Consider the following 24,841-nt stretch of genomic DNA (forward strand, 5'->3'; position numbering starts at 1 on the left):
CTTATCAAAATTTTCAGTGCTCTCTGTTCTTGAAATTTGTAACAAGGGAGATACATTTTGAAGGGAGGTAGTTGACTAGGAACTTGGTATAACCTATTTACATTGATTTGGATGAGGAGGTTTGCCAGTTTCAACAAATAGCACTTTGTCTTATGATTTCATGCTCCTACTATTCTCTTGGTAACAGAGAACTCTGACTCATGAGTCCGATCAGAAGGTCTGCCAATTATTTAAATGCAAAACAAAGGACCAGAGCTACTTTTTTTTTTTTTTTTTTTTTTTTTAAGGTTTCTTTAATTCCTGCAAATGTTGCAGATTTTTTCTCTATGCTTTTTAAGCAACACTTTCTTGACTTCCCTCCCTTGAAGCACTCACTTTAATTTCTTTCAAAAGTAATCATTCTTGAAATGTCACTTGCCCCATCTCTGCCTGCCATAGAATCTCCCTAGGTTTTGATACCTAGGAAACCTAGTTTTGAAAACAATGGCTAGGTAATTTTCTTTCTCTCTCTTTCTTCCTTCCTTTCTTTCTTTCTTGTGATGATGGTGTTTTGGTTTGTTTGTTTGGATCATGTATATGCATAGACAAAGATATGTTTGAAACAGTGTTGATTTGTCTGTTCTTCTCCTTGGTGAGAAGGGAACTGTGGTGCTTGCTGATGGTAGAGGTTATGCGCAGAGACCAGATGCAAAGGATTAACAAAGGCAAAGTGGAGGACTAACATATGTTAGTCCTTACACTAAACAGATTGGTATACTAAAGGTTACTCTCTATAGAAGCTAGGAAATCGTTTCAAATTATAAGTGTACAATAGTAATAAAATTCATAAAATTCCTTCTTCTCGACTGAGAGAGGGGCTTAAACTTGGTTCTTTCTATTTTTCAAGAAACTCATCAAGTTATAGAAAATCCTTTCATAGATCCCTTCCCTTCCCTTCCCTTCCCTTCCCTTCCCTTCCCTTCCCTTCCCTCTACTTTTCTTTTCTTTCTGTTAGCATTTTGCCTAAAGCACTTAACAATTCATCAATACATGAGAGGACAGGCAAGAAGCTGGGTCTCCAGCTGATAACCCTAGTAGGAGGTTTCAGCATTATTGCACTAGCCAGCCCCTCTTGTGAATCAAACTTGGAGTGCAGGCTTAATTAAAGGGTCAAATTCTGTTTGGTTTCTGTTGAAAATTTAGGTTTGACTAAACTGAGCTTGTTTTAAACAATCACAGAGACTGGAATCTGGTTCAAGGTCTGCTCATCATAGAAAAGGGTATAAAAAGATATTGGGTGGAGAATTAATACCTTCCCAATAGCCTTTGGCAGTGGCATTAGCATTTGTAAGTAAACACCAATAAAAGTACAAATTTAGGCTCACTTTTCATCACTGTGTGGACACCACTTGCTGATGAGAAGTCACTGTGGAAATGAATAATAAGCAGGAGCTGCCAAAATTTGTCTTCACTTGAATGGTGCCATGGTCCAATTTATACAGCTTCAGGAATGGGAGACAAATGAGCAATGATCATTATTTATTCTGTCAGAAGTGATGGTGGTATGAATGGCTTTGCCCAAAATAATCAGAATATTGGCTAAAAGCCAAAACAAAGAGCCACACATGGTGTTTTATGGATTTAGATAGTTGCATAGCTTCTGACTGAAAAAATCTGAAGTGACTGGATGGGATAGAGGGTGGAGAGGAAAAAAAAAAAGTTCTAATACTGTCATTTGAGAAAACAAATAGCTGTGAGATCAGGCTTGCTAGTGCATGTATCTTTAAAATACAAACAGTAATATCTTTCTATACAAGAGACATCTTTCTATACTTATGGGGATCACACAGCACTTTACAGACTTTTTTTCAAACACACTCAATTCCTGGACTGTGAATGGAATATCTGTCCTTGGTCATGTCCTGTTCTTACCCTATTTCCAAGGTAGGGATTAAAGCATGAAAAATAATCTGGAGTATGAAGTGGTTTAATCCAGGTTTATTATGGTTAGCTGCTTCTCTTTCTAACTTAACTGTTCATTTTGTATAATGGCTTTGGTACTTGGAAGTTCTATTGAAGCTCCCCACTGGACAAGCAAATACATATTTTCTGATCCTGCAGTGCTGCTAGCTACCTGACAGATGGTACTATACAAGCCCTACATGCATTCTGAATTTTCTTCTCACCATAAGGCACCCAGAAGGAAAAATAACACTATCCAGGCACTCTCATTTGGAAGACTGGAAGTGAACACACTGAAATTTGCACTCCTTGCAAAGAACTTCCCAAAAAGCCCCATTGAATTGATCACTATTGCACTAGTTTCTGACAGTTTATGTGGATTCATTTGGAAGTTTGGTTTCTTTTTAACTATCCAAAAAGCTTACCAAAATAAGCATCACCTTTATTATATGGTAATCTCGTACAAGAGTTATTGATGCCCTATTCTGAGAGTTCTTTACTTTGTGAAGATAGGTAAGCCTTCCAGTAGGAGTGTTCTTCCCCCTGATTTAATTGGCATTATGAGGAAAGAATTTAAGCTCCCCAAATCTTCCCCAAATCCAGTGGATTTCTGAATAACCTTGGATTTTATATATTGCAGCCGTCCATGACCTCCCTTCCATCACCAGAGCTCTATAGACAATCTCAGTTTGGGCAACCATTTAGGAAAGGTTCTGAGCAATTTTGATCCAGCCTGAGGCACTACACATTAACCAGTCTTGTGAACCTTGGAACTAATGACTCCTGATTTCCTACTTCATTAAACTTACTGTTTAGTGAAGTTCTCATTACTACTGTTCATTTTTAAAGTTTGTTAGATTTGCTATGTCCATATCTCTACAGAGTTGCAGACGAAGTTACTGAAGGGATCTGTGTTTCCAACAGAAAAGAAATAAAAGCAAATTATGAGCTATTTTCTTTGTTTTAAAAATCAAAGTCAATTGTAACAAGAGGCAGGCTTCATGAGCATCACACCCGCTGCATTGCAGAGATAATGTGAATGACAGCCATTGTGATATCACCTTGGGGAACAGCTCCAAACAGTCATTCTTTAACAGCTGTCTTATCTTCATGCTGTCTGATTTATACATTAATTAATTATATATGGCATAAATTGTAGCCCAGTAAAAATGGTTTGGGCTATTTTAGGACAGAGACCATGATTTTTTTTGCAACCGCTAATAAAGGCTGCAGGCTTTGTGTCAGCCTGACAGTACAGACTCAGGCCTTGTCTGGGTTTGCCTTGGCCTAAGCTGGTTGTAGCTTGGTTAATGCTTGCAGCTGGCCACCTCACTGGTACCTCACCTGGCTGGGCTTCAGCTCAGTGAATTCCTTGGACAGCAAAGGACTGACAGCCCCCCCAGTCCATGTGTACATAACAGAAGCCCTTTGGGTAGGTGAGACTGTTGTGCAGCTTTCAAACTCTCAGTAGGATCTGCTGAAGATGAATGAGACTGTGGTGAGAAAATTTATTAAAAAAATCTGAACTGACCCAATATCAAAGAAAATCCTTACAATAATGTCCTCCGAGCAAGGACCTCAGGATGTTAAAGATGTGTTTTAACTCTACCGATCCCTATATACTGGAGGAACGCTGAAATTGTCATCCTTAGGACCCAGAGGTACACCTAAACAGTGAACATAACACCAGAGAGCAGGACTGGTATTAGAATTTTATTTATTTATTTATTTGTATTTTAAAAAATCCAGCTATACTATCAATGAAGCTTTTCTGTATTAATGAGATCATTTTGGATTATTGGATTGCCAAAACAGCAATTGGACTAACAATGAATTCTTGGTTCAACACATAGATAGTATTCAGTACAATGACAGTATGCCCATAACAAGATTTTGAATGTAAATAAATAACCCCAAACTATATTTGGTGCATTATATTTTGCTGAATTAATATAGCTGCATTTGCACTTATGGTACCAAAATTGTAAGTTATGCTTCTTAACTGTAAAACACATCAAATACACTACAGTAAAAAGAAAAGTCTAGCAACATATCTTGTCTGTTAAAGTACTAAATAAATGTTAATTCCTTCTAGTTAAAGTGTGTTCTGATCCTAACAAGCTGCCACACCACAAAGCTTGGTGGCTTGCCCTCCAATTAGTGGAAGACATACACTATCCATGTCAAGGGCAAATTGGCCTTTTCCTACTCCTCTGTATTCCTCATCAAAGCATCAATTTACTAGGCCTCTCTGCCTTTCAAACCTGAACTCCATTCTCCCTTACTTGAGTGGAGTGCTGAAATCCTCAACTTGAGCAACTTGTGTGATGAGACTTATAAACTCAGAAAATCTTTCCCCCATATTATGAAATTTAGAAAGTGAGGTGTCCCAAGTGGATTCTCCAGAGTCTCATAACATGAGAGCCTAGATTTTCCTCCCTTCATTATGGCCTTTCTTATGAGACTGGTAGAAATTTATCCGATTCTCTGTCAACCATGGTGGAAACCGATCTGTAAATTCAGCAATTACGAGAGATACCCGAATTGTCTTTCTCAATTTTCCACATTTTCACATACACACATCCTCATGATTCATCTCACAGAATCTTGCAAAGCCTCTTTTCCTTCGCAAACCAGACTAAGAGGCCATTTTAAACTACCAAGAAATAGCACCAAGCTTGTTTCTTGTTTACATATCGTATAACCTAGGTTTCTTTCTGAATAATGACAGAGACTTTCTGAAGTGTTTTCATACAATTCTCTTCATTTGGTTTGCTATTGAGTCAATATATTATGTTCTGATGGCAAGATATGATGTTCCTGTATACCGGATGCCTTTAAATTATCACAGGCACTAAAGAATGTAATGACTTATTATGCTCTGTTGTCTGCCTTTTGGTAGTATATGTGTTATTTATTGTACTCATGGTATTTAATTCTTTCTCACATCTGCCATGCTTTCATTGCCTTAATGGTCAAAGTAAATATTTTACATTACAGTACAAGTGGTAAAACATATTCCATAGTCAGAAGGAAGTAAATAACCCAACACTGCATCTTTACTCTCTAATTTTTACACAACTGAGATTTTTGTTGTTGTTGTTGTTGCTATTCTGGTCTTAAATTTCAGGGAATCACTGTTCGAGTAAAATTCACCTCCAATTAAAAACAGCCTAAGAACCTTCTCCTTTTCCTTATAAAATATTCTTGTGTTACCAATTCCTCTATTTGGGGCATGCAAATCTCCTACATTATGAAATCAGTTTCTCTAATGATGCAGCTTGCATAAACAAAAACATAATTCACAGCCTGTAACAAAGTGAGAATTTTTTAACAGCCCCTCAACTTATTCTCTAAAGAAGTTCCAAGGTCATTGTACTATTGATAGATTTGCCCTAAACCAACAAATGTGTAGTAAAAGCCTAAGTACAACTATATGATGGAAATGAAGTGTAAGGGGATGGAAAGGAGGGAACCATACCCTTTATAACGGTATTAAAATTATAGTGAACTAGGACAGGACTCGTATCCCAGATAACAGCTACTTAGGCAAGAATTTCTTCAGAAGTCAGCAATTTCCTTCTCCCCCAAAGAAGTTTAGCATTTTGGGGGAAACATCATTTGTAGTGTATAGCTTCAAATATAAAGCAGATTTCTTTGGCTTAGCATCTTAAGTAGGTGATATTTGCATGAGTATTCCCTTTTCTACTTCTTGCCAAGACAGAAAATAACATTAATCAGCTTTGTTAAAGTCACTCTGCTCCATTATTTCAGGTAGGAGGGCCCATGGGAAGACAAGGTTAGAACTCAACAGAAAGGAAGAAAAACTCAGGGAGCAGTAAGGAGCAAAAGAAAGGAAACAAGGAAAAATATTAAAACCAGAGAAAATGAGAATAAAGGAATCAAAGTATAGAGATCCTGATCAGCAGCGGTATTCAGGTAAACAATTAATTTTAAGCCCTTTAAGGCTTAAATACTTTGGAGCGTTGAGCTAGAGGAACTACCAAAATACAATATTGCACTAATTTAAATAAAAGCTATCAGGTAGCACTGCCCAAATTTCATCAAACTGTTAGAACTTGGTGTATTAACATAATGCTGTTTTAAAATGTTGGCTGTGTTTGTGAATTTATGACTCTACAGAGCAAGTTTCTCACATAAAATTAATAAACTAATATAAGCCAGGTCAAAGTACACACCGTGTTTCCACAAAGAGTGCTTTGGATGTGACAAACTTTATTTGCAAATGAACATGTGCTAATATCAACCTACAACTGAGTTCACCAAAATTCATCCATCCTTTCTGCCATTCCAAGGCTATCCAAGCCTGCTATTAGGCTTGGTTTCACCTCCTGGTTTGTATCCCACTTACCATTTCAGCTACACTGAGGGAGAGAACTCCCTCAAGCTCTGCTAGTAACTTTATCCATCTCTTTCCTTTTCCAGCTTTGCTTTCAACCTCCTGTCTCTTCTTTACATTGGCAGGCAGAACCTTGGACTGTGAATAGTAATGCTACTTCAGTGATCTGTTATTATACCCTACAACTGCACTGACATCTATTGAATCTCAGTTTGAATTTTCCTCACTGATATTTGGATATCATGGTGAGAAACCTTTTAGCAATGTCCCTGACAGACTTGGGAGATTCCCACAGTGGAAGTCTAGGCATGAATTGGCAGAGGTGGGGAGGGAGTAACTGTAGCCATGTGGTAAGCTTCAGTGATGGTCAAACGATTAAAACATCTGAAATAGCACTGAGCAATTGTTGTAGGTACTGTGAAATGATCAGCATAATTTCTAAAAAGGAAGGAAGGAAAGGCAGAGGCCCTGTAAGAACAGAAATTTATTGTGTATTTCATCGCATGCACAGGCAGCCCAGCTGGATGTGGTAGTCTGTCTTAAAACACAGTAGCCAGATTTCCTGAGGTGAAGAGGTATCAAAGGATGAACACAATCAACCAGAGCAACAGTCTCATAGGGGACTAATCTGCATTTTAGGCACTTTTAAAATATTATCTTAAGTATTAAGTAAATAGCTACCTCTTTCCTAATGAAGTAGGTAAAAACAAACAAACAAACAAAAAACCCACACCTAACTAGGTGAGTCTACTGAATTCTCTGTGCATTTTCTAGAAATTACTTTTGTACATTTGTACATACTGTATCATTCTTTGTGCATGGAGAAGCTTAATGAACAGAAATACTTTTTAATTTTAGACATTTTTAAGCTAGTGTTCTGTGTGTGATGCTGTTGCACTTTCTTAGACTGCACATATTATTTATTAGCATTCTTAAGGTAGATGTAGAACCACAGATAACAAAACTGATGCTGGTATTTTGAATTTGATGTGCATACCACTTTAAAATTAAGCTCATTAAAGATAATAGAATGATCCATTGGTAGGCCTTCAGCTGCAGACCTAGAGGTGACAGGCCATTTGGTGAACAATTTACTGAGTGTCTCACTCCCCCCTCCTTCTTAACCATGGGCATTGCAAGTTCATTCTATTAACCTTAATAGGTTTGCTCTCAAAGTGTTTTACTCTGAAGATTTAAACGTGAACTCTATCATATGTCAGCCTGCAGCTAACCTAAGCAACTAAACTAAAAGAAGATGCAATATATTTATCTATGTACATATTTGGTATGTATGCCCTGTATCTGCAGTTCCTAATACAAAAAATAGCATTTAATGCACATGGAGAAAGGCTGTACATGATGCTCTTCGCTGTAGGTGTTTCATTGTTCCATAGGGTCTCTCAGGAATTTTTCTTCCTCTCAATTAAAGACGCATTAACAGCCGGCATCCCACTCCAGCTAGCAAGTGCCTTTGCATGCACTTGATGAAAAAGGTTGTGCAAGTGCGAGAAGCTTGTTTTCCTCACGTAACAACTCCAGCAGATGTGTCTGAGGGCTGCCCTCTCCCCAGCAGGGCATTCTTCTCTCTCACCCTGGGACCCTAAGACAGAATTAGCAGGCAAGTCATAACAGCTTTAGCATTTCAGCTGAGGGCAGGTTTAGGCAGCTTTGCTCAGACTAATGGGATGGAATAGCAGCCATCATCTTTTCTCCATTACTGCCTTTTAAACTGCTCATCATAGCATTGCCACCACTTTTATGGAACCTAACAAAGCCACTGAAGCAGCTGGGAGCCTTCCAGCATTTCTACCCTGGAGATCCCTCAGAGTGGTTCCCCTTCACAATGATGCTCTCCCTGACCATCTTAGCTCCTTGCAGACTCAACATTTCTTCCCTTATTTTGATGACTTAAAGCAGTGGCTTGGAGAGGTAAATACAACTATAAATGTCAGCCATCAGTGGCCCCACTTTTCATCATCTTGGCAGTCATCAACACAGACAACACTTCATGGGCCTTGGCCAAACTTTGTCCAGCCAAGACAGAAACAATATGAATGATTGGTGTGGAACTAGCCCTGTTCTTACCTTCTGATCTTCGTAGCTTTAGGTTCATGCTGACCTCCCTGCAGGTAAAGGTTTCCTCTCTGCAGCTTCAGAAGACCACCTCCTTCCTTGGGAGAGGGGTGAGAATCAAATAGACCATCATGAGAAATGATTGCAATGTATTTTCTCTTACTCTGAAAGCAGTTGCACATGCCCAGGGCCAGAGAAGCTGGAAAGTATTCATCACACTCCATCACCCCATGCCATCACATTTGTTCTCACACCAGGTCCAAATGCATGCCACTGATTTTCTAGATGCTGCCTCATTGTGTCACCTACTGAGAGCTAAGCTTGCAGGGGTAGTGCAGGTCCCAAGAGTCAGGGGAAAGATACTGAGAATGAAAAACACATGCATTTTTGTGTGCTGTGGAATGTACTTATATGAAAAATTAGACTTTGCTGAAGACACGGTCCTGAGAAGAAAATGCAGCATGATTCTCCACATTGACTCTCCTACTCTGAGAAGACAAATTACTTTAGAGCAAGAGTTGCTGTACGTGACAGACAAAACAATACATTCCCTCCCAGCAGAAAACAGTGCAGCATTTCTCTGGATTGCTCTTATTTTTTAAGTCTTGTTGTGGTGTCAGGACACGTACTGGGTCTGGTTGGGCTGGAGTTGACTTTCCCCACAGCAGCCAGTATCATGCTGTGCTCTGCACTTGTAGCTAGCACAGCCCTGATATCACACCCATGTTCTGTCTGTTGCTGAGCAGTGCTGGCACAGCATCAGGACTCCCTCTAACCAGCCCTAAAGGCCACCAGCCTGGGGGTGGGCAAGAGGTGGGCAGGGGACATCACCAGGGCAGCTGACCTAAACTGCCCCATGGGATGTTGCATGCCATGTGTTGTCCCCACGGGATGTTCCATGCCATGTGGTGTCACATTCAGCAATAAAAGGGTAGGGAAACGGAAGGTGTGTGTGTGGGGGGGGGGGAACAAGAGGGGGCCTCTTCTTATGAAAACGTCTGTCCTGAACAACCACTATGCATAATTAGGCCCTGCTTTCCAAAACATGGCTGAACATTGCATACTGATGGGAAATAGAAAATAATTGTTAAATGGCCTCTTTGGTTTTTGTTTTCTCTAATTAAATTGTCCTTATCTTAACTCATGAGCCTTTTTTTTTTTCTCATCATTTTTTCTCCCCCTGTTCTTTTGAGGAGAGCGGTGTGGTGCTAGCCATCAGTGTGAAACCACCACAGGACAACACAGTGAAGGCCTCAGAAACTCCTGGCTGGGTTGGTCAAGCAGCTTGCCTAACAGCTCAGCAAACTGTGCAGCCTCCAGACTCCAAAAAGCCAAGTGTATAGTCTTATCTATCAGATTGCACAATTTCTGCTTACTGCTGTCCACAGTGACTTGATAGCAGCTGATATGATGAGAATTCCTTATTTCTAAAAGTTACCACTTCAATACACAATTATCTTTCCAAAGTTTACTTTCCATCTGACAGAACATTGCTCATGTTCTTAATGAATATTCTCCTCAATTTTTATAAAACTGATTGATAAACAAAAGCCATTCTATCTGTTCACTAGTAACACAGATTAACTTTTATTTATCTGTTGATCTCAGGCTGATTGGGTATACTTCACTGATGTCACTATACAGATGAAAAAACAAAGGCATAGTATGCTCCAAAACAGATCTATAAAAGTTATGTTAGTTTCTCAGTCAGTATATAAATTTCAGGATATAGATCCATGTGGTTTGATTCTGTCTACAAGTGTCTGCAGTAGTGCATGGATTAAAACTCAGGCCCATTGTTCTCAATGTTGTGCCTGGTGAGTCACGTAATTATGATACCACAATTTTCTTCTGCTTTACTGTATGACCTAAAATAATCCAGAAGGTTGATCTCCAGCCTGCTCTGCATCACACAAAAACAGACTGCACTTTATACATATATATACATATATATTTACTGTACTCTGATCTCTTAAAGACTTAAAAAAATAATAAGTGAAGTTGGCCCTAATAATTGTTTCAGTACCTGGACTCGAAGAGTGTATGTGTTAGATTTGGTCTGGCCATACATGCTGGTGACTCTTTGCATATCTTTTTTTTTTCTTTTTATTTTTGTCTCCTCAGTGATCGTACCATTCAAATTGGTGTTTGAGTTTTAAGCAGGTTGTGGGGACTTAAATTGTTGGCACAGGAGAACTGCAAGGATATAATGTCTATAATAAAGTATCCCATTTATCTACTGATGCCTGCATTTTTTGAATTATAAAGCACTTAGACAATCAGATAGCTGAGCTAGCTAAACATCCTCAGCCTTATTATTCTGCATAAATACTGGAATGGGTACCAGAATAAACCATCCCAGCCTGCTAGTTTTAACTTTGGGTTAATTTTAATCTAAAGTTAAGCTGTGGAAAGAAGGAGAAAAGATTCCTAATGTTTACACATTGCACAAATCCTGATTGCCAACCTTGTACAAACTATCCTGGGTTAGCAATAAAATTGGAATAGCAGGAGGAACACCAACAGAAATGCTTCCTACTTACAAGTAGCTCTTTTCATACATCACCAAGAGAAACTTCTAAAGGTACCTGGGTAGCTTTGAATCCACATATTTTCAAATTAAAAGGCTGCTGATATCTGTTGCCAGTTAGTGAAATCTACCATTATTTTTGAACAGTGCCCAAAGTACTTTCATGCCAAGCATAGAGGTATGATTCCTACTCTGACAAAGGATGGCCAAAGGGAAGGGACAAAAACCAGAGCATTGAATGGTGATGTCTGGCATTATCAGACCAATATGACTTTAGTATGGGGAGGGGCTTTACGTCATTAATACTGGAGACAGATTCTCTCATGTTATTAAACAAAGTCCTTTAACACCTCTAGAGCTTCCAGCCTCAACACTAGATTGGGCTCCTTGAAAGGACGAAAGAAAATTCTGAAAGCAATTAATGCTACTGTAAGTTAGCCTGGGCCATATATCAGAACTGGGATATAAAGAGAATGATCATTCTGAAGAAGTACGGCAAACCTTGTAGGCTTTAGCCCTGTTGTATATATCCCATTTAAATCCCCCTGCAATTAATGTTAAATGCCCTCTACTTTCCTTGCTAAGTCTCAGGAGATGTTCTGAGTAAATAAAAGCTACCGCCCTCCTACGTGCCCTTCAACTCTTCCCATCTGAGCAGTTTTAGTCATGCTGAAGTGCAGTGCTAGACATGTCATAACTGTGCTTTATAAAAGCTGGCCAACCTACTGTTTCTCTGAATAATTTTGTAAAAGAAGATGAAGCTGTCTGGAGCCTGATACGAATAATGTATACATATATATTTATAGATGTTTTGTGTATATATAAAAACTATATATATATATAAAAAACATATAAAAATACATACATAAACTGAAGTTTCTCAATATAGGGAGCAATCATTCATTCAGTACAAAAATAAGAGAAAATATATCAGGTGAGAGCCCTGACTGGCTGGCTAGTTACTAAAGGAGGTTTAAAAGGTCTGAACACTTCCTCAACCTTTCCTGCCAATCATTCAGAAACTTCCTCTGTCAAACAGCCTCATCTGTCACTCAGGAACTTCATCTGCTTGCCTGTTTATTTTTGCACTTAGGGTTGAGGTCACTTGCCATCCCTTTAAGTAATCAGAGGAGACAGCAGTAATCAAAAGCACAAGATCAGTACTTCTGGGTTGTCTTTCTTGCATAGCCTATCTGTATATTCTTCTGCAAACATTGCAAAGTAGGCATCTACTAAGATACAAAGAGAGGAAAAGAACAGGGGAGAAAGATTTTTTTTTTTTTTTTTTATCTATTTTGAGATCCAGCTAGACAAGAGGAAAGAAATATTGCTGAATCTTATATGCTACCTGGAAAAATGGGTGTAACATTTTTTGTTTTACTGGGGAATTTCCCATGCATGACAGGACAAACTGATGGTAGTTCATTAAATAGTACCTCTTCTCAGGAAAATTAAACTGATACCCCACCACAGAGTGAAAGTGCAAAAGGCAGATGAAAGTGTGTATTTTTCAACAATGTAAATCAGCCTCCTGATGGTTTGTTGTTCTTGAGGGATTTTCTGCAAAAGAAAATGCCAGGCTGGGTGGAGCTATTCATTTTGCTTATTTGAAACTTCCTACACTACATATGATTGTTAGGCTCTGCTGAAAAGTATTAAATAGTGGTCAGGTTCTGCCTTAGAGATCTGTGCAATTCAGCACTGACAGAAGCTATTTCTGTACAGCTGACTCTTAAAAAGAGCTTTGTACTGTGGATGAGAGATTCATACCTTAAAGATAGGGCACTGAAAGAAAGCCAGAGTTATCAAGAAGAGGGACGAGCATCTGACATGTTTGCCCCTTGCCTACTTGCACAGTAGGCAGGCATTTTGCCTTGCCTTACAGACTGTTGAACATTTTGAAAAGATTTCAAGGATCCCAGTGCCAGCCTGCTCTCTCAAGACTGATTTCTCCTTGTAATGCTATTGTTGTTATGAATCATGCATTACTGTGATTAGTAGAGAGAGGTGCGATTACTTTTTTTGCAGTGGCTGGCAAAGGATTGCCTGGAACACCTAGGCTTGATAGAGCAGAAAAAGAATTTCATCAGATATGAAGAGAGCAGAGAGATGGAAATTGCTAAAATTTCCATTAAAAAAAAAAAAAAAAATGTTGAAAGAGCACAAAGGAGAACATGAGAAAGAAGCCTTGTAACTGAACACTACCAGAAATGGTAGGATGACTAGGATGTACCTTCACTCTTAGCAAGTATGGCTGTCCTCACACATAAGAAGCCACTGCCACTTATCAGCAACTACTTGTATCAGAAACAAATAACAAAACAGAACAAATTTAAAAAAAAAAATACAGAAAGACTGAAAAAAATAGAAAAATAAGCTATATTGGAGAAGGTTTAATAATTTTAGCTAGTGGTGGGAAAACACTTGGCAAAATTAAAGGAGGAAAAAACGAGCAGAAGAGGTGACAATTAAGAGGGTGAGAGCATGGGCTATCTGCATAGTGGTCCTCACGTGGCTAGCTTCCTGGGAGAGAGAGAACAAGCTGCTTCTTCCTTATGCTGATTGTTTTTAACCTGTTTAAAGAAAGATGCTGAGATGATGTCAAAGTTCTGTTTAATATCCTCTGAAATACAAGTTCTCAGTGTTAGGGGAAGAAAACTTTCACGTGAGAACGAAGTAAAATATTTTCAAATTCTGTAGTGTAAGCAGTGATAATCTTGATATCCTTTTATCTTTTCCTTGTGTTTCCCAGAAACCTCTCACTTCTCTCATTGCCAAGACACAAATGTTTCCAAAACTTCTGAATTGCTTATGATATTTGTGGTCTGAAATTGCTTGTAATCTCTCATAGGTGGAGGCCAGTTTATTTGAAAGAGCCAAAGCAAAGCCTTAGTGCTTGCACTGTTCAGATCAAAGACACACCTATCATGTTGCATAAATGCAGCCCAGCCCTATCCAAACACTAAAGTTACTGCAATCCTGTTGATTTGGCTGCAAATCTCAGACTACCAGTGTGGACTGTGTAGGGGGATGACATGTTGGTTACACATTCCTCCCGTTAGACTGGAAACCTCAACTGTGTGCTGCCTTTTTCCAGACATCTCTCACACCAGTCCTCATCCTCCTGTCTTATCCCACCCCCCAAGTGCCTCAAATGGAGGGCACAATGTCGAAAGCGACCTGCTGGCGGCTCCTGTGAGGGACTCAGGAGAATAGCCACAGCAGAACCTCTCGGTTACTCGAATGCTGTTTCGTGGGGGGGCAAAAACAAACCGGCAAACTGCAGGACAGGGAACCATCGCTGCCAGCCGGGAGCCATGGGCTATGCTCCTTTGCTGCCCTCTGCTGCAGGGCCCAGCATAATTCCCCTGAACTAGCAAGTAGCTGGTGTTTGGGAGGAAAGCCGGGGCTGCCAGCCCAGGAACCTGGGGAGCGCTCAGGGACAGCAAAAGGGAGGTGGAAAATGATCTCGATGCCCTGTACCACGTAAAATGGTGTTTGTTAAAGATAACAGTCCCTTGTGGAAATCAAGGCAGGGATACCAGCAAAATCGAACACTATTCTGGAAGGTGGAAACACATCAGTCACATTCTGGGGGCCTCAAATTGGGACCTTCACGCTCCTTGCACAAGCTTAAATTTAATGAACATTATGTAGTTTAGGCCTGAAGATGATTTATTTTCTAGTTAAAAGTCTGTAAGCAGCTAGAAATTATCTCTATAACAAGTTTTGTGACTACATTACAACAAAATAATTTAAATTCAGACTTAAACTGTGACTGTAAACGTCACTATTCTGCTAAGGGCTTGGGAACTAGGAACAAAAGATAAATACAGAAAACAAATACACTGTGCTATTTTCACTGTTCAGGCTTTGTGCAGGGAGAAGAGGGCTAAGCTAGTACCTGAAACAAATAAAGCCATATTATGTTTGCAGCCAGTCTGCAAGCCTCCAAAGTGACACTCTCCTGGATTCCTGATGCAGAAGCCGGCTGGCAGCAGCATATGGGCTGCACACACGATGCTGAGCTCTCGCTGCAGCTGAGGTTCAGAGCTGCAATTTTATTTTATTTTTTCAGTTTCCACGGTTTACTCTACCGGACTGAAACATATTAAGGACTGCTCTTTTGACTGAACTATTCATTACAGGATCTGAAACCAGTACACTTTTAGCAGGGACTGCAAATGTTTTCTTTCAAATGACGGCGCCCATCACTCTCTGCCCTGTGCAACCCCTCTCCGTACTAGATAAAGCTTAATAAAAAGGAAGTCTCTGCGGCTGCATTTACAAAAAAAAAAAAAAAAAAAAAAAAGAGGGTGAGGACGAAAAGCACAATGCCGCACAGCCTCTCATGTCGGGGCCGCTCTTTCTCTCTTCCGGAGGCGGTCAGGACGGGGTTTTCAGCTGCTGGAAGCGTCTCGGAAGGCAGCAAGGGAGTCTCGCAGAGCAAACCCCGGCTGCCCACAGACCCCATAAAGCCCACAGACCCCACAGCACACAGAGGCCCCAATGGCGGCCGCTGCCCGCCCCGCCTTCCCGGCGCCGAACCAACCGCCAGGCGGCAGATGGCGGCTAAGGGCCTCCCCGCCCCGGCTGTGCCTGCGGGGGAAGCCGTTCCCCGAGCTTCGGAGGGGGGTCATGGAGCGTGTGTTCACGCCGCTGGACTGCCTCCTGCCCGCCGGTACGGTACCGATGCCGAGCACGGCCGGCACCCCACCGCCCGAGCGGGGCGCCGAGGCCCCGCCATGCCTCCGCCTCCCGCCCCATGGCCGCGGCGCCGCTGCCTCCCCCCGCCGGCCCGAGCTGGGCTTAAAGCAAATTTGTCGCTCTGCGAGTTCAGCGGTGCTGCTTTGCTACCTAGTTACACCCTTGTTATCAGGGTATCTGCATTTGTACCGTACTATGAGGTGATTTTAAAGCTGCTGAAGGGTATTGTGGCACGGCAGCTGGGTTCTGGTCTGATGTTGCTCGTCTCGGCTCTGTGCTGGCACAGACTGAAGCTACCATGGGAGGGTACGGGTTATTTGCTAATCAGCTCTGAAGGAAAGGAAGCATTTAACAGAATATATGCTTTTGGTGATTCAGTACGTTTTTACAGCCAGCAGCTTAGCAGAGTGCATATTTATACACTTTACATCTTTTTAATTGTGCTTTGCTCTAGTGTTTAAAACCTTCTTCAAGGGCATGTTCAAAGTTAGTAGCAGGTGAATTAGTAACAGGTAAAGCTGTACTCAAAATATTCCTGCTGGAAATGTGGATATAACTCGCGGTGCCTGTGTGTTTTTGAGATGCGTGATTGCTTGCAGTAGAAAGGGAACAGGCACAGAGCAGAGATTTCAGTGGGTTACCTTTGATTCAGTGCAGTGTGATGTCGTCTTGTGTGAAATAAGGATTAACTGCTTAATAAAAACAGATAGTAAGGTTGAGACAAAAATAATACCTTAAGAATTTATCCCTGTGTAAGAACAGGCATTTATTTATATTCCAAGATACTTGCTTTTGTTAGGTGTGTGTATGATGTTAGGGCTAGCGCACATCCCCAGTTTCCTGGATTATTATTATTTTTTTTTCTTCCCCTCTCTCTTTCTTTACTTTTTTTATGTGTGGTTGGAGCTGAAGACTTGGGATATCTGTTCACAGTTTTCAGATGACCCACAGCCTTGTCAGAGCAGAGCCCTCAGCTGGGCCACAAGAAGTGTGCTGCTTCTGAAGAAATCGCTGCCACAAGCATGCGGAGGATCTACTCGGTTATGCAGGGTAGTGTGCCTATGAAACGTACAGTATCTGGAGCCTTATCATCATTACAAGCATGTATTACCAGGGTTTCAGATTGGTTTAGCCTGCTCAAAGTATGTGAGGCTGAGCAGACTTATTTGGCAATTCAACAGGTTTAAAATACTGGCATCCTACTTAGGGAGCTCAGAAATAGAGTTTTCAGAATTGGGAAGGTAAAATGGGGCTCCAGAAGCCTTCTTGAAAAAGTACTGGCAGTTCTGGCAGTTCCATCTCCTTGCCTCAGTGGGATGTGTATTTAGGTGTCCAAATAATAGAAAGCTAATCTGTGTAGGGCGTGACACTTCTTAGAGGCTAGCTGTGAGGTTATAGAATAGAGCTCTTGCAAGGACATTCAAGTACTAGGACTTTGTCCCTTTGTCTTCAATAACATAAAGGTATAGCAATGTATCTGATTTTCTGGTCACTTTCTACAATCCTGTGTAAAAACAGTGGCATACTATTGTGGAGAGAGTGAAATATTTGCATTCAGTGTTTGGAGGATATCAGTTATTTTACTTATGTTTTTGAGGGTGTTCAGAAATGACAATGCTCATAATTATACTAGAATAAAACACGGGTTAGGAATCTAGTATTAAGATTTCTAATTTGAATTAGAATTTCAGGGCCATGTGCTGTTTGGTAACTTTAACTAGTGTAGTTCTTATTTAGATGTTAGACAGTATGTTGCCCTATATGGCACCTGATTGAGGTCCAAGTAGTAGAAATTTGGAACCGTTGTGCTTAACTAATATGCTCAGAGACTTTGAACGTTATTCAGCCAAACAGGTGGAGCACAGTTGAAAATCCCCGTGCTACAGCCAGAAAGCTGCTCTGTGAACTTCAGAACTGTGTTGATTTGCTTTACATAGTTTAGAATGGATAACAAGGTGTAATTTAAAAGTGGGATTGAGCTCTGAATTTGAGTATTGCATACTGAAACAAATGTGCATTTCTTTCTTCATGAAATGAGATCGTGAAGAGGCTCAAAGAAGTCTACTCTGAAGTTCTGTACCCTGCTGTGAAAGGGTCAGATGGAAGCAGCATTGGGTGAAGCTGTGATGAAGCCGTTGTAGAAAACTCATGAAAGGTGACGTCACGCTACAGCCTGTGAATCCTTGCAAGAGTAGCTTTCTTTCTTCTATAGGATCCTTTGAAAGACTGTTTTCTTCTGCTGTTGATTCCCTTGTCTTGCACTGTTACTTCCTGCTGCTTGTCCCAGACTATGCTTCAGGCACCTCTGCAGAGAGACAAGTATTTATTTTTTTGATACCATGAACTTTAGGAGCTGTGTGTACTATGCTTGTGACTGCTTAACAGTAGAAGTGCCATAGCATCCCCTAAGAAGGTTGCCTGTGAATACAACTTGAAATTTTTAAGGAGTGCACAGTGCCAGATTTCTAAGCTGGATTTTCTCACAGGGAGCATTTTATATTGCTCCATTTATATTATACCATGGTGTGACCTGGTTTCTCACTCATTTCTGGATGTGATTCATCATTTTGTTAGCCTTGCACAGAGTTGAAAACATAGCTCACTATTGGTTATATCAAGTGAAGTGGCGCAGAAAAGTACCTTTCTCTGGTTATAATCCAATAGCTCCCAACAGTAGGGTCGTCTTTTGTTGAAGAGGAGGGACTGCCAAGCAGAGGCACACCTGGTTCTTCTGCTGTGCTTTGTGCCATGCAGATGGCTCACTGGAACATGTGATCCCTGGACTGCCAGGGAGCATGTGCTACGTGGGATGGCTGGTTCCCCCCATTCCTCCCTGCCCCAAGTCCTGTGACCAAATGCGCTCATGAGCTATAGTGCATCGAGAGCTAGTGATTAAGATTTGGTTTGAAATCTGAAATCTCACCTTTCTCAAACTTTCGGAGACTTTATGATTTCTTTGAGACAGCTTTTTACATACATCTGGACTGATCAGAAAGTTTGCATTTAACCTTGAAATTCGTTCTTTCGGTCCTTGTTTCAAGGGCCAGTGAGATGTACATGTAACTGCATGGGATATGGTAGTTTTGGGGATCACTCAAAAATATTAAATGCTTAGAAATCAGGACTTACCTGAATACCAGGTGGAGGTATGCATGAATGCATCAGTGGAGGTAGATGAAGAGAGAAATATTTAGAGAAAAACCTCAATGGAGGTGGTGGGATTGCAAAGTATGCATCTATGCTGCTGCGGTTTTTGCCTGGGAGGCCCAGTGATGATTAGTAATGAGTAACTATGTGTTCAGCTACTCAGTGTTGCGATAACAGCACAGCTCCTAAAGAGAGAAGGAGAATGCAGCTTCTGACAATCTGGTCCTGAGAGAAGATGTGAGGTCAGCTGCAGACTGTAAATGCCATTTGGTGGTCAGCAGTGAAAATGTCTTTTGCCTTTTTCTTCTGCCTGTGATTATGGAAATGTGATTTTTGTACATCCTTTCCCAAAGTACAGGAATGCATCAAGAAATTATTCAATGTTGTAGATTTCTTCTCATGGATAGAATATTCTGGTTAGCTATTATGTGAAATGTTTGTCAGTGTGCCAGTGCCGTCTGGAATCAAATCCAGTTATGCTGCTCTAGACTTGATCCTGATTTCCAGAGAGTATCGGTGGGTGATCTGCCTGTCGATTCAACTTTATTTTGTAATTGAGTTGTCCTCGCTTTTATTCTTCCAATGTTCTCGAACTGTAGCTACCTCTCACTAAAGCAAAGTCATCTACATCCACAGCCAGTAGGACAAAGGCTGTTTCAGAATTATGTGGAAAGACAGTTGTCTCTTTGTACAAAGGGACAATAAAATTCTTCACTGAATTTAACAGATGGAGAACAAGAGGAAGCAACAATACACTCTGAATGCTCTTCCATCATTCCTCAAGCTTAATTGTCTTTTGCTTTACTATATGTCTTCTTTTGGAAGTGTTTCTGACTGTAGGCAAGTTACCTCTGAAAGGATTATAACACTGTATTCCTTTCTAAATGCCTGGGGTTTTAACTCCTCCTTTGAAGTTCCTTTTCCTTTCACACTGAGGACTGAAAGTTATTTGTAAAGCAGGGATGTGTTTGCCATGCACCAAATGACCTCCAGCCCGGTATAAGCATCGGTAACCATCAAAATGCTCCTTCACTGGAGTTGTGCCTGGCCTCTTTAACGTGCTGTCTTGCAGTTTAATATATAAAATTCTGTAGAAGGAAATCAAGACAGGTATGGGGCTAGGAAATCAACCTCTTTTTTTTTTTTTTTTTTTTAGCTGTTCAACATTAAAGGCATATTGAACATGGTGGAAGCTCAGGTTAGCTTCATAATTCTGTGGGTTTTGTGCTGCTGCCATTGGGTCAGACTAGTAAAGCTTTTAGGTGAATCAAATCATTCAAAAGCTGTGTCTGAGTTCACAAAAGTTGGAGAATGTTACCAGGGATGTTAGTCCTTTAAGTCTATTTCAGGAATTCCTCAAATTAGCGAGCACTTCCAGATGGCTATTGCATTGTTCTAGCTTTTTAGTCAGAGCCATTTTAAGATGCTTTGTTAAATATGCGTGGTGCTGACCTGCTCCTGTTCCTCATTGCCTGTGAGGATTAACACCCTTCATTTGGGAGAGTTAGTGGGGATGCCTCAGCTTATTCTTGAGGCAGCTCTAAGCACTCAGCCCCTGCTGCTTCGTAATCCTCTGTACTGGATCAGCAGTTGTTCTGGAGGCTAATTATGGTATAGATTACTGACAGGTGCACTTACAAGTGGAGTGGTACAGAAAGCACTTAGCAGACAACATCACTGTTAGCCTCACCACTTTCTATTGGATGGTTGCTTTCACCTAGCATTTGATTTTGGAGTTCTTGAGTTCTTCACCTTTTTGGTTATGTTTTTGGTTTGTTTTTAATGCTTTGTATGCAGATGGCATGTTTGGAATAGGGCAGCAAACCCTCTTTAACCATTTGAGCTAGGAGGAGTAAGTTCATTTACTTACTTTGGTACACACGTGGGTGTACACCTGCACACAGCTCCTTTGAAATACTTTGGCATCCGAGCCAGTTGCTGTTTCTGTGGATGGCAGAATTCTTATCCTGTGTGGTGTAAGTGTACCAATAGTTCCTTATCTTGCAGTCACTAACAGAGAATAGCTGACTTTCTTTTGGATGGGAATGTAATGATGGAGGGGCTGAAGTTATCTTAAAAAACAAAACAAAAGTGTAAGAGCATAATGATGTCACTGGAGCTTTTAAAACAAAAACTCATGCTCATTACAGCTCATTCAGGTAGTAAAGCACCTAGGACCTTCCAAAAGGAATTTATTTGGTATTTTCTGTAAGCTGAGGACTTCAAAATCAGTTTATATTGAGTTTTGTGAGGAGTTGCATAGGTATAGCAGATTGAGGCTTAAAGCTAAGAAATAGGCTAGCTGGCATTTTATCATACCCTGTAGTATATATTTCTTTTATTATTTTTTTTCCCTGTGATTTAACAAATTGAATAAGGAGGTGGGAAATATTCTAGACTTCAAAGATTTTCATGTCGTTTTTATCCAATTGAACATGTGCAGGACTGCTGGAAACCATGTAAAGATGTTCAAAGAGCAAAATATTAAGAAGGGATCAGAAGAGGAAGGAAACAGAGGACTCAATTTTTGTTTTATTCTTTACTGAATTTTACTTGCATGCCTCTGTTCAGCTCTTAAGATACTTTATCACTTTCACAGCAGTGTTAGTATTGCATTGTATCTCAAAACTGTATATGTGTATTTAAGTTAGTTTTACATTCTGGAAGTGAAGACAGGAGGCTTTTTTCTCTTTTTTTTCCTGTTTGCAGAGCTCATCCAAGTCTGATTTATAGAGAAGCTGAATATGAAGCAAGTAAATGAGGAAGTTTATTTACACAGGAGAAAACATAATACATGTAGGTTTCAGATGTTTCAAGATCCAAAATAAAAAAAATGCCAGACGTACTTGTGGATGTGCTTTAGATCTGAATATCTGAAGGCATTAATCAAATCTCTGTGGAAAACAGCTGCAGCTAGAAGAAAATCTAAAATCAATGTCTTAAAAAAACAAGCAAACAAACCACCTGAAAAACAGTAAATGGCTAGCAGCTTTTTTGCATAGGCTGGTTTTCAGCAGCTTTTGTGTCTAGTGATTTTTAAATTTGGATTTAATGTTAGGCCCCTTAAGAACAGTGCTGTTAACTAGTGTCTCTGTTCTGGAAAATGACTAGTTAGAAATACAACAAATTTCTTCTTGTGTAACATAACAAAAACCACTTATGCTGGGCTCAGAGTGCTGTAGATGAATAGTATGGATAAAAGCAGAGGAGAGGAAAACAAAAGAAAACACAAGTAGTGTATCTTATCCAGAACAAAATATTGTAAATCAACAAGAGACCTTTTATAGGCACACCTGCATGTTGGCACGTTGTCCAATATTCCCCACCTCTGATATCTACAAAGAGAGGTGAGTCTGTAGTGTGTCTAGGACATTAACCAATCTGATCTGTTTCCAAATAATTTGAAGATTGAACTCTGTCAGCTGTCCTTCCACCAAAGTGACTACAATTGATCACACAGAAGGATAAGCAGTCCTTAAGACTTCTGGTTGAAAGTGTTCTGTAAATTATAGCAGTGGTGGACTGCATGTAAGTAATTCATGGAAACAGGATTCTCTTGCTGTCCAACTCTGTCTTTAAACATGTTTGTGTAGGACTGCCTTTGCATCATTAAAAAAGAGAATTAAAAATTTAAAGTTGCTACAGGAGGAACAACAATTTAGTTAAATTTTACACAGTGCACATAGCTTTTGGATTGTTCCTAACTTACAGCTCTTACTGTACATCAGTTGCCATTGAAGCTACTAGAAGGATCTTCCTGTCATTTCCTAGGTTTGAATCATTTTTTGAATGGCAGCTGAATTTTCTCAGCAGTGGTCCTGATTCTTTGTAGCTTGTGTTGATGGATTGTCTGCCAGCCCTCCTCTCTGGCAGGATAGAAGCTAGAGGGATGTGTGTGTTTATCAGGCCAATTGAGGTAAATGGGAAGCTAGCCAGTGAATTCAGTAAGAGCAGAACCTGTCCTTTCACAATTAATTTATTTTGTAGTTGGTGACTGCTGATGTGGGCCCTTTTTTCTTTCTTTTTTTCTTTTAACTGTAGCCCCTTAATTTGGGGGGAAGAATACAAGAAAAAATATCTGCTCAATGTTTCCCTGAGCAATAGCATCGATAAGAGTAGTCCAGAAATATTTATAAAGTACAGTTTTTGACAGAAATGCTCAGTGGCTTTGGTGGCAAAAGCTCTCTATGATGAGGAAATTAATTGTGCTGCAAAAGGAAAATACGTGGCTGCAACAAAGTATTAATGCTTCAAGAGTTTATCTCACCTAGAGAAGCTTTGACCTCCGTGACAGAGCCCAGAAGTGTGTCTGTGCAGCTGCTTGGTGGGGGCATGGCAAAAGCTGTCAGGAGGCAGCCTATCTCTCCTTCCCAGAAACGTAACTCCCAGTTATGTATGTTATATAAGCATATGTAAAAAGAATAAAAGAATATTTCTCTGCTTCTGGAGCAGATGGGCAATGCTTTGTCAAAAAAATCTTGGGGGGGGGAGGGAGGGATTTATTTGTCATTATGCTTGCAGGTGCTTTAGCTGTGGTAAGCAAAGCATTGAAGTACAGGCTGGATCTAAGCATAGGCTGGAGCTCCAGTTGTTCAGGAGGAGTTAAAAGAATGCTGGGTTGAAATCACACATAGGCAGTTGTTCAGCAGATGGTATAACTTAAATCACTTGAAACTTTCCAGAGGTTGATTTGTGTCGCAGAGCAGCAGTGTGAATGCAGTCAGTCTCCCGGTACTCCATTTTGAGACTTCGTGCTCTTGATGAGAGCATTACGTATGGGGGAAGTCCTGATGGCTGGGGCAAGGTCTGTGCAGCAGAGTTTGACCTGTGTATCAGTAATTTTTACAGGTGTCAAGATCTATTTCTGCTTTAACCATGTAACTGAAAGCCTCTAATGCAGATCCTTTTAACACAGGTGATACTTCCACTTTTGAAATGAGTGCCCTGTGAGCTGTTCAGGCTCAGCCTGCACAGCCTTTCAAGTATGGTCTGTGTCCTCATATAGAACACTTTATCTGAAGATATACCATTATACTTAATAACCATCTAAGCAGTGCTTTCCCATACTGTGAAATCAGGAAAGAAAATATGTTAAGGATGGCAGCCTGAGAGTCAAGTACCTTAAGATTTGCTGCGTGGACACTTGGACCGCAAGTGGATGTGGCATTGTGGCTGAGTGACCGTAGAAGCAACTAGAAAAGCTCTAGGGCAGTGTATGACTGCCTCGTTTCATAATTACTTGATCTGGGTACCCTGGAAATCATTAAACTATGTTATGAAAGTGCCTATCGCCATCTGTAGGAGGAAATGGTGATAAGGAAAATTTACCTTTCTAGTTCTCTAAAGGAGAGCTTGATTTTTTTTTTCATTTTTTTTTTTTTCATATTTTTTATTTTTAAAATATATAATAACAGCAATATTGAGGAAACTTTTGCTAAGGGCAGCTTAGCGTTTGTCTTTCCAAGACTTTTGACAGCAGTGGTCTTGCGTCACTGCCACAGGAGTTTGCTTCAGACTGATGTAATGACTTGCATTGGGCTCAGAATAGAATGAGGGGTGTTATCTGCATTACTGTCTTTTTAGGGTGCTGGCGTATTCCTGCTGTTTTTGAGAGTGCCTTTCTATTAGCTCTTCTTTCTTTGCCCGGAATCTGCTCCGGGCATGGTGTTTAGCACTGTATTCACAGGCTTTGAGCCATTGGTTTGGGCTTCATCCTGATGTAAATGAGTTTTTCTAATGGCTTCAGTAACTGTGAACAGAGAATTTAAACGGTCATTTTGTACCTTTGTGGGAAATAAAATCAGAGATACCAGATGTTCTTCCTTGAACTGACTTGTCTGTAGGGTTTTCCCTTGGAAACTCAACTTGCTAGCTCCCCCATCTCTGTTACATAAGAACGTTAATGCTGCTTTTACGTACTGATGGGTATTACTGCTGCTACTGTATTCATGTGATTCATGGTAGGCAGTCTTGGTACTTGAGCCTGAGGAAGAATTTTTTGTCCTAGTTTGCCATTTTGCTGTAAGGTCATAAATTAAATTTTTGTACCAACAAAACACTTCAAGTCAGTAGGAGAGTAGATC

General features: G+C 40.3%; 1 protein-coding gene across 5 annotated transcripts in view; it reads left to right on the forward strand.

Annotated features, from left to right (window-relative positions):
- Nucleotides 1–15,223: 15,223 nt before the first annotated feature.
- The window catches only part of TPK1 (thiamin pyrophosphokinase 1), a 311,693-nt gene continuing 302,075 nt past the window's right edge, over nt 15,224–24,841 (forward strand). For 3 of the 5 annotated variants that reach the window (XR_004748195.1, XM_035317536.1, XM_035317537.1), the window contains exon 1: nt 15,224–15,585. Coding sequence is in view for 4 of the 5 variants with exons in the window: in XM_035317536.1 (XP_035173427.1) it covers nt 15,239–15,585 (347 nt within the window). In the remaining variant the exon portion in view is untranslated. The remainder of the gene's footprint in view (nt 15,586–24,841) is intronic. The other 2 variants (XM_035317539.1, XM_035317538.1) reach the window with 2 other exon arrangements.

The sequence above is a fragment of the Oxyura jamaicensis genome, chromosome 2 (genome assembly GCF_011077185.1).
Source record: "Oxyura jamaicensis isolate SHBP4307 breed ruddy duck chromosome 2, BPBGC_Ojam_1.0, whole genome shotgun sequence".
Lineage (NCBI taxonomy): Eukaryota > Metazoa > Chordata > Aves > Anseriformes > Anatidae > Oxyura > Oxyura jamaicensis.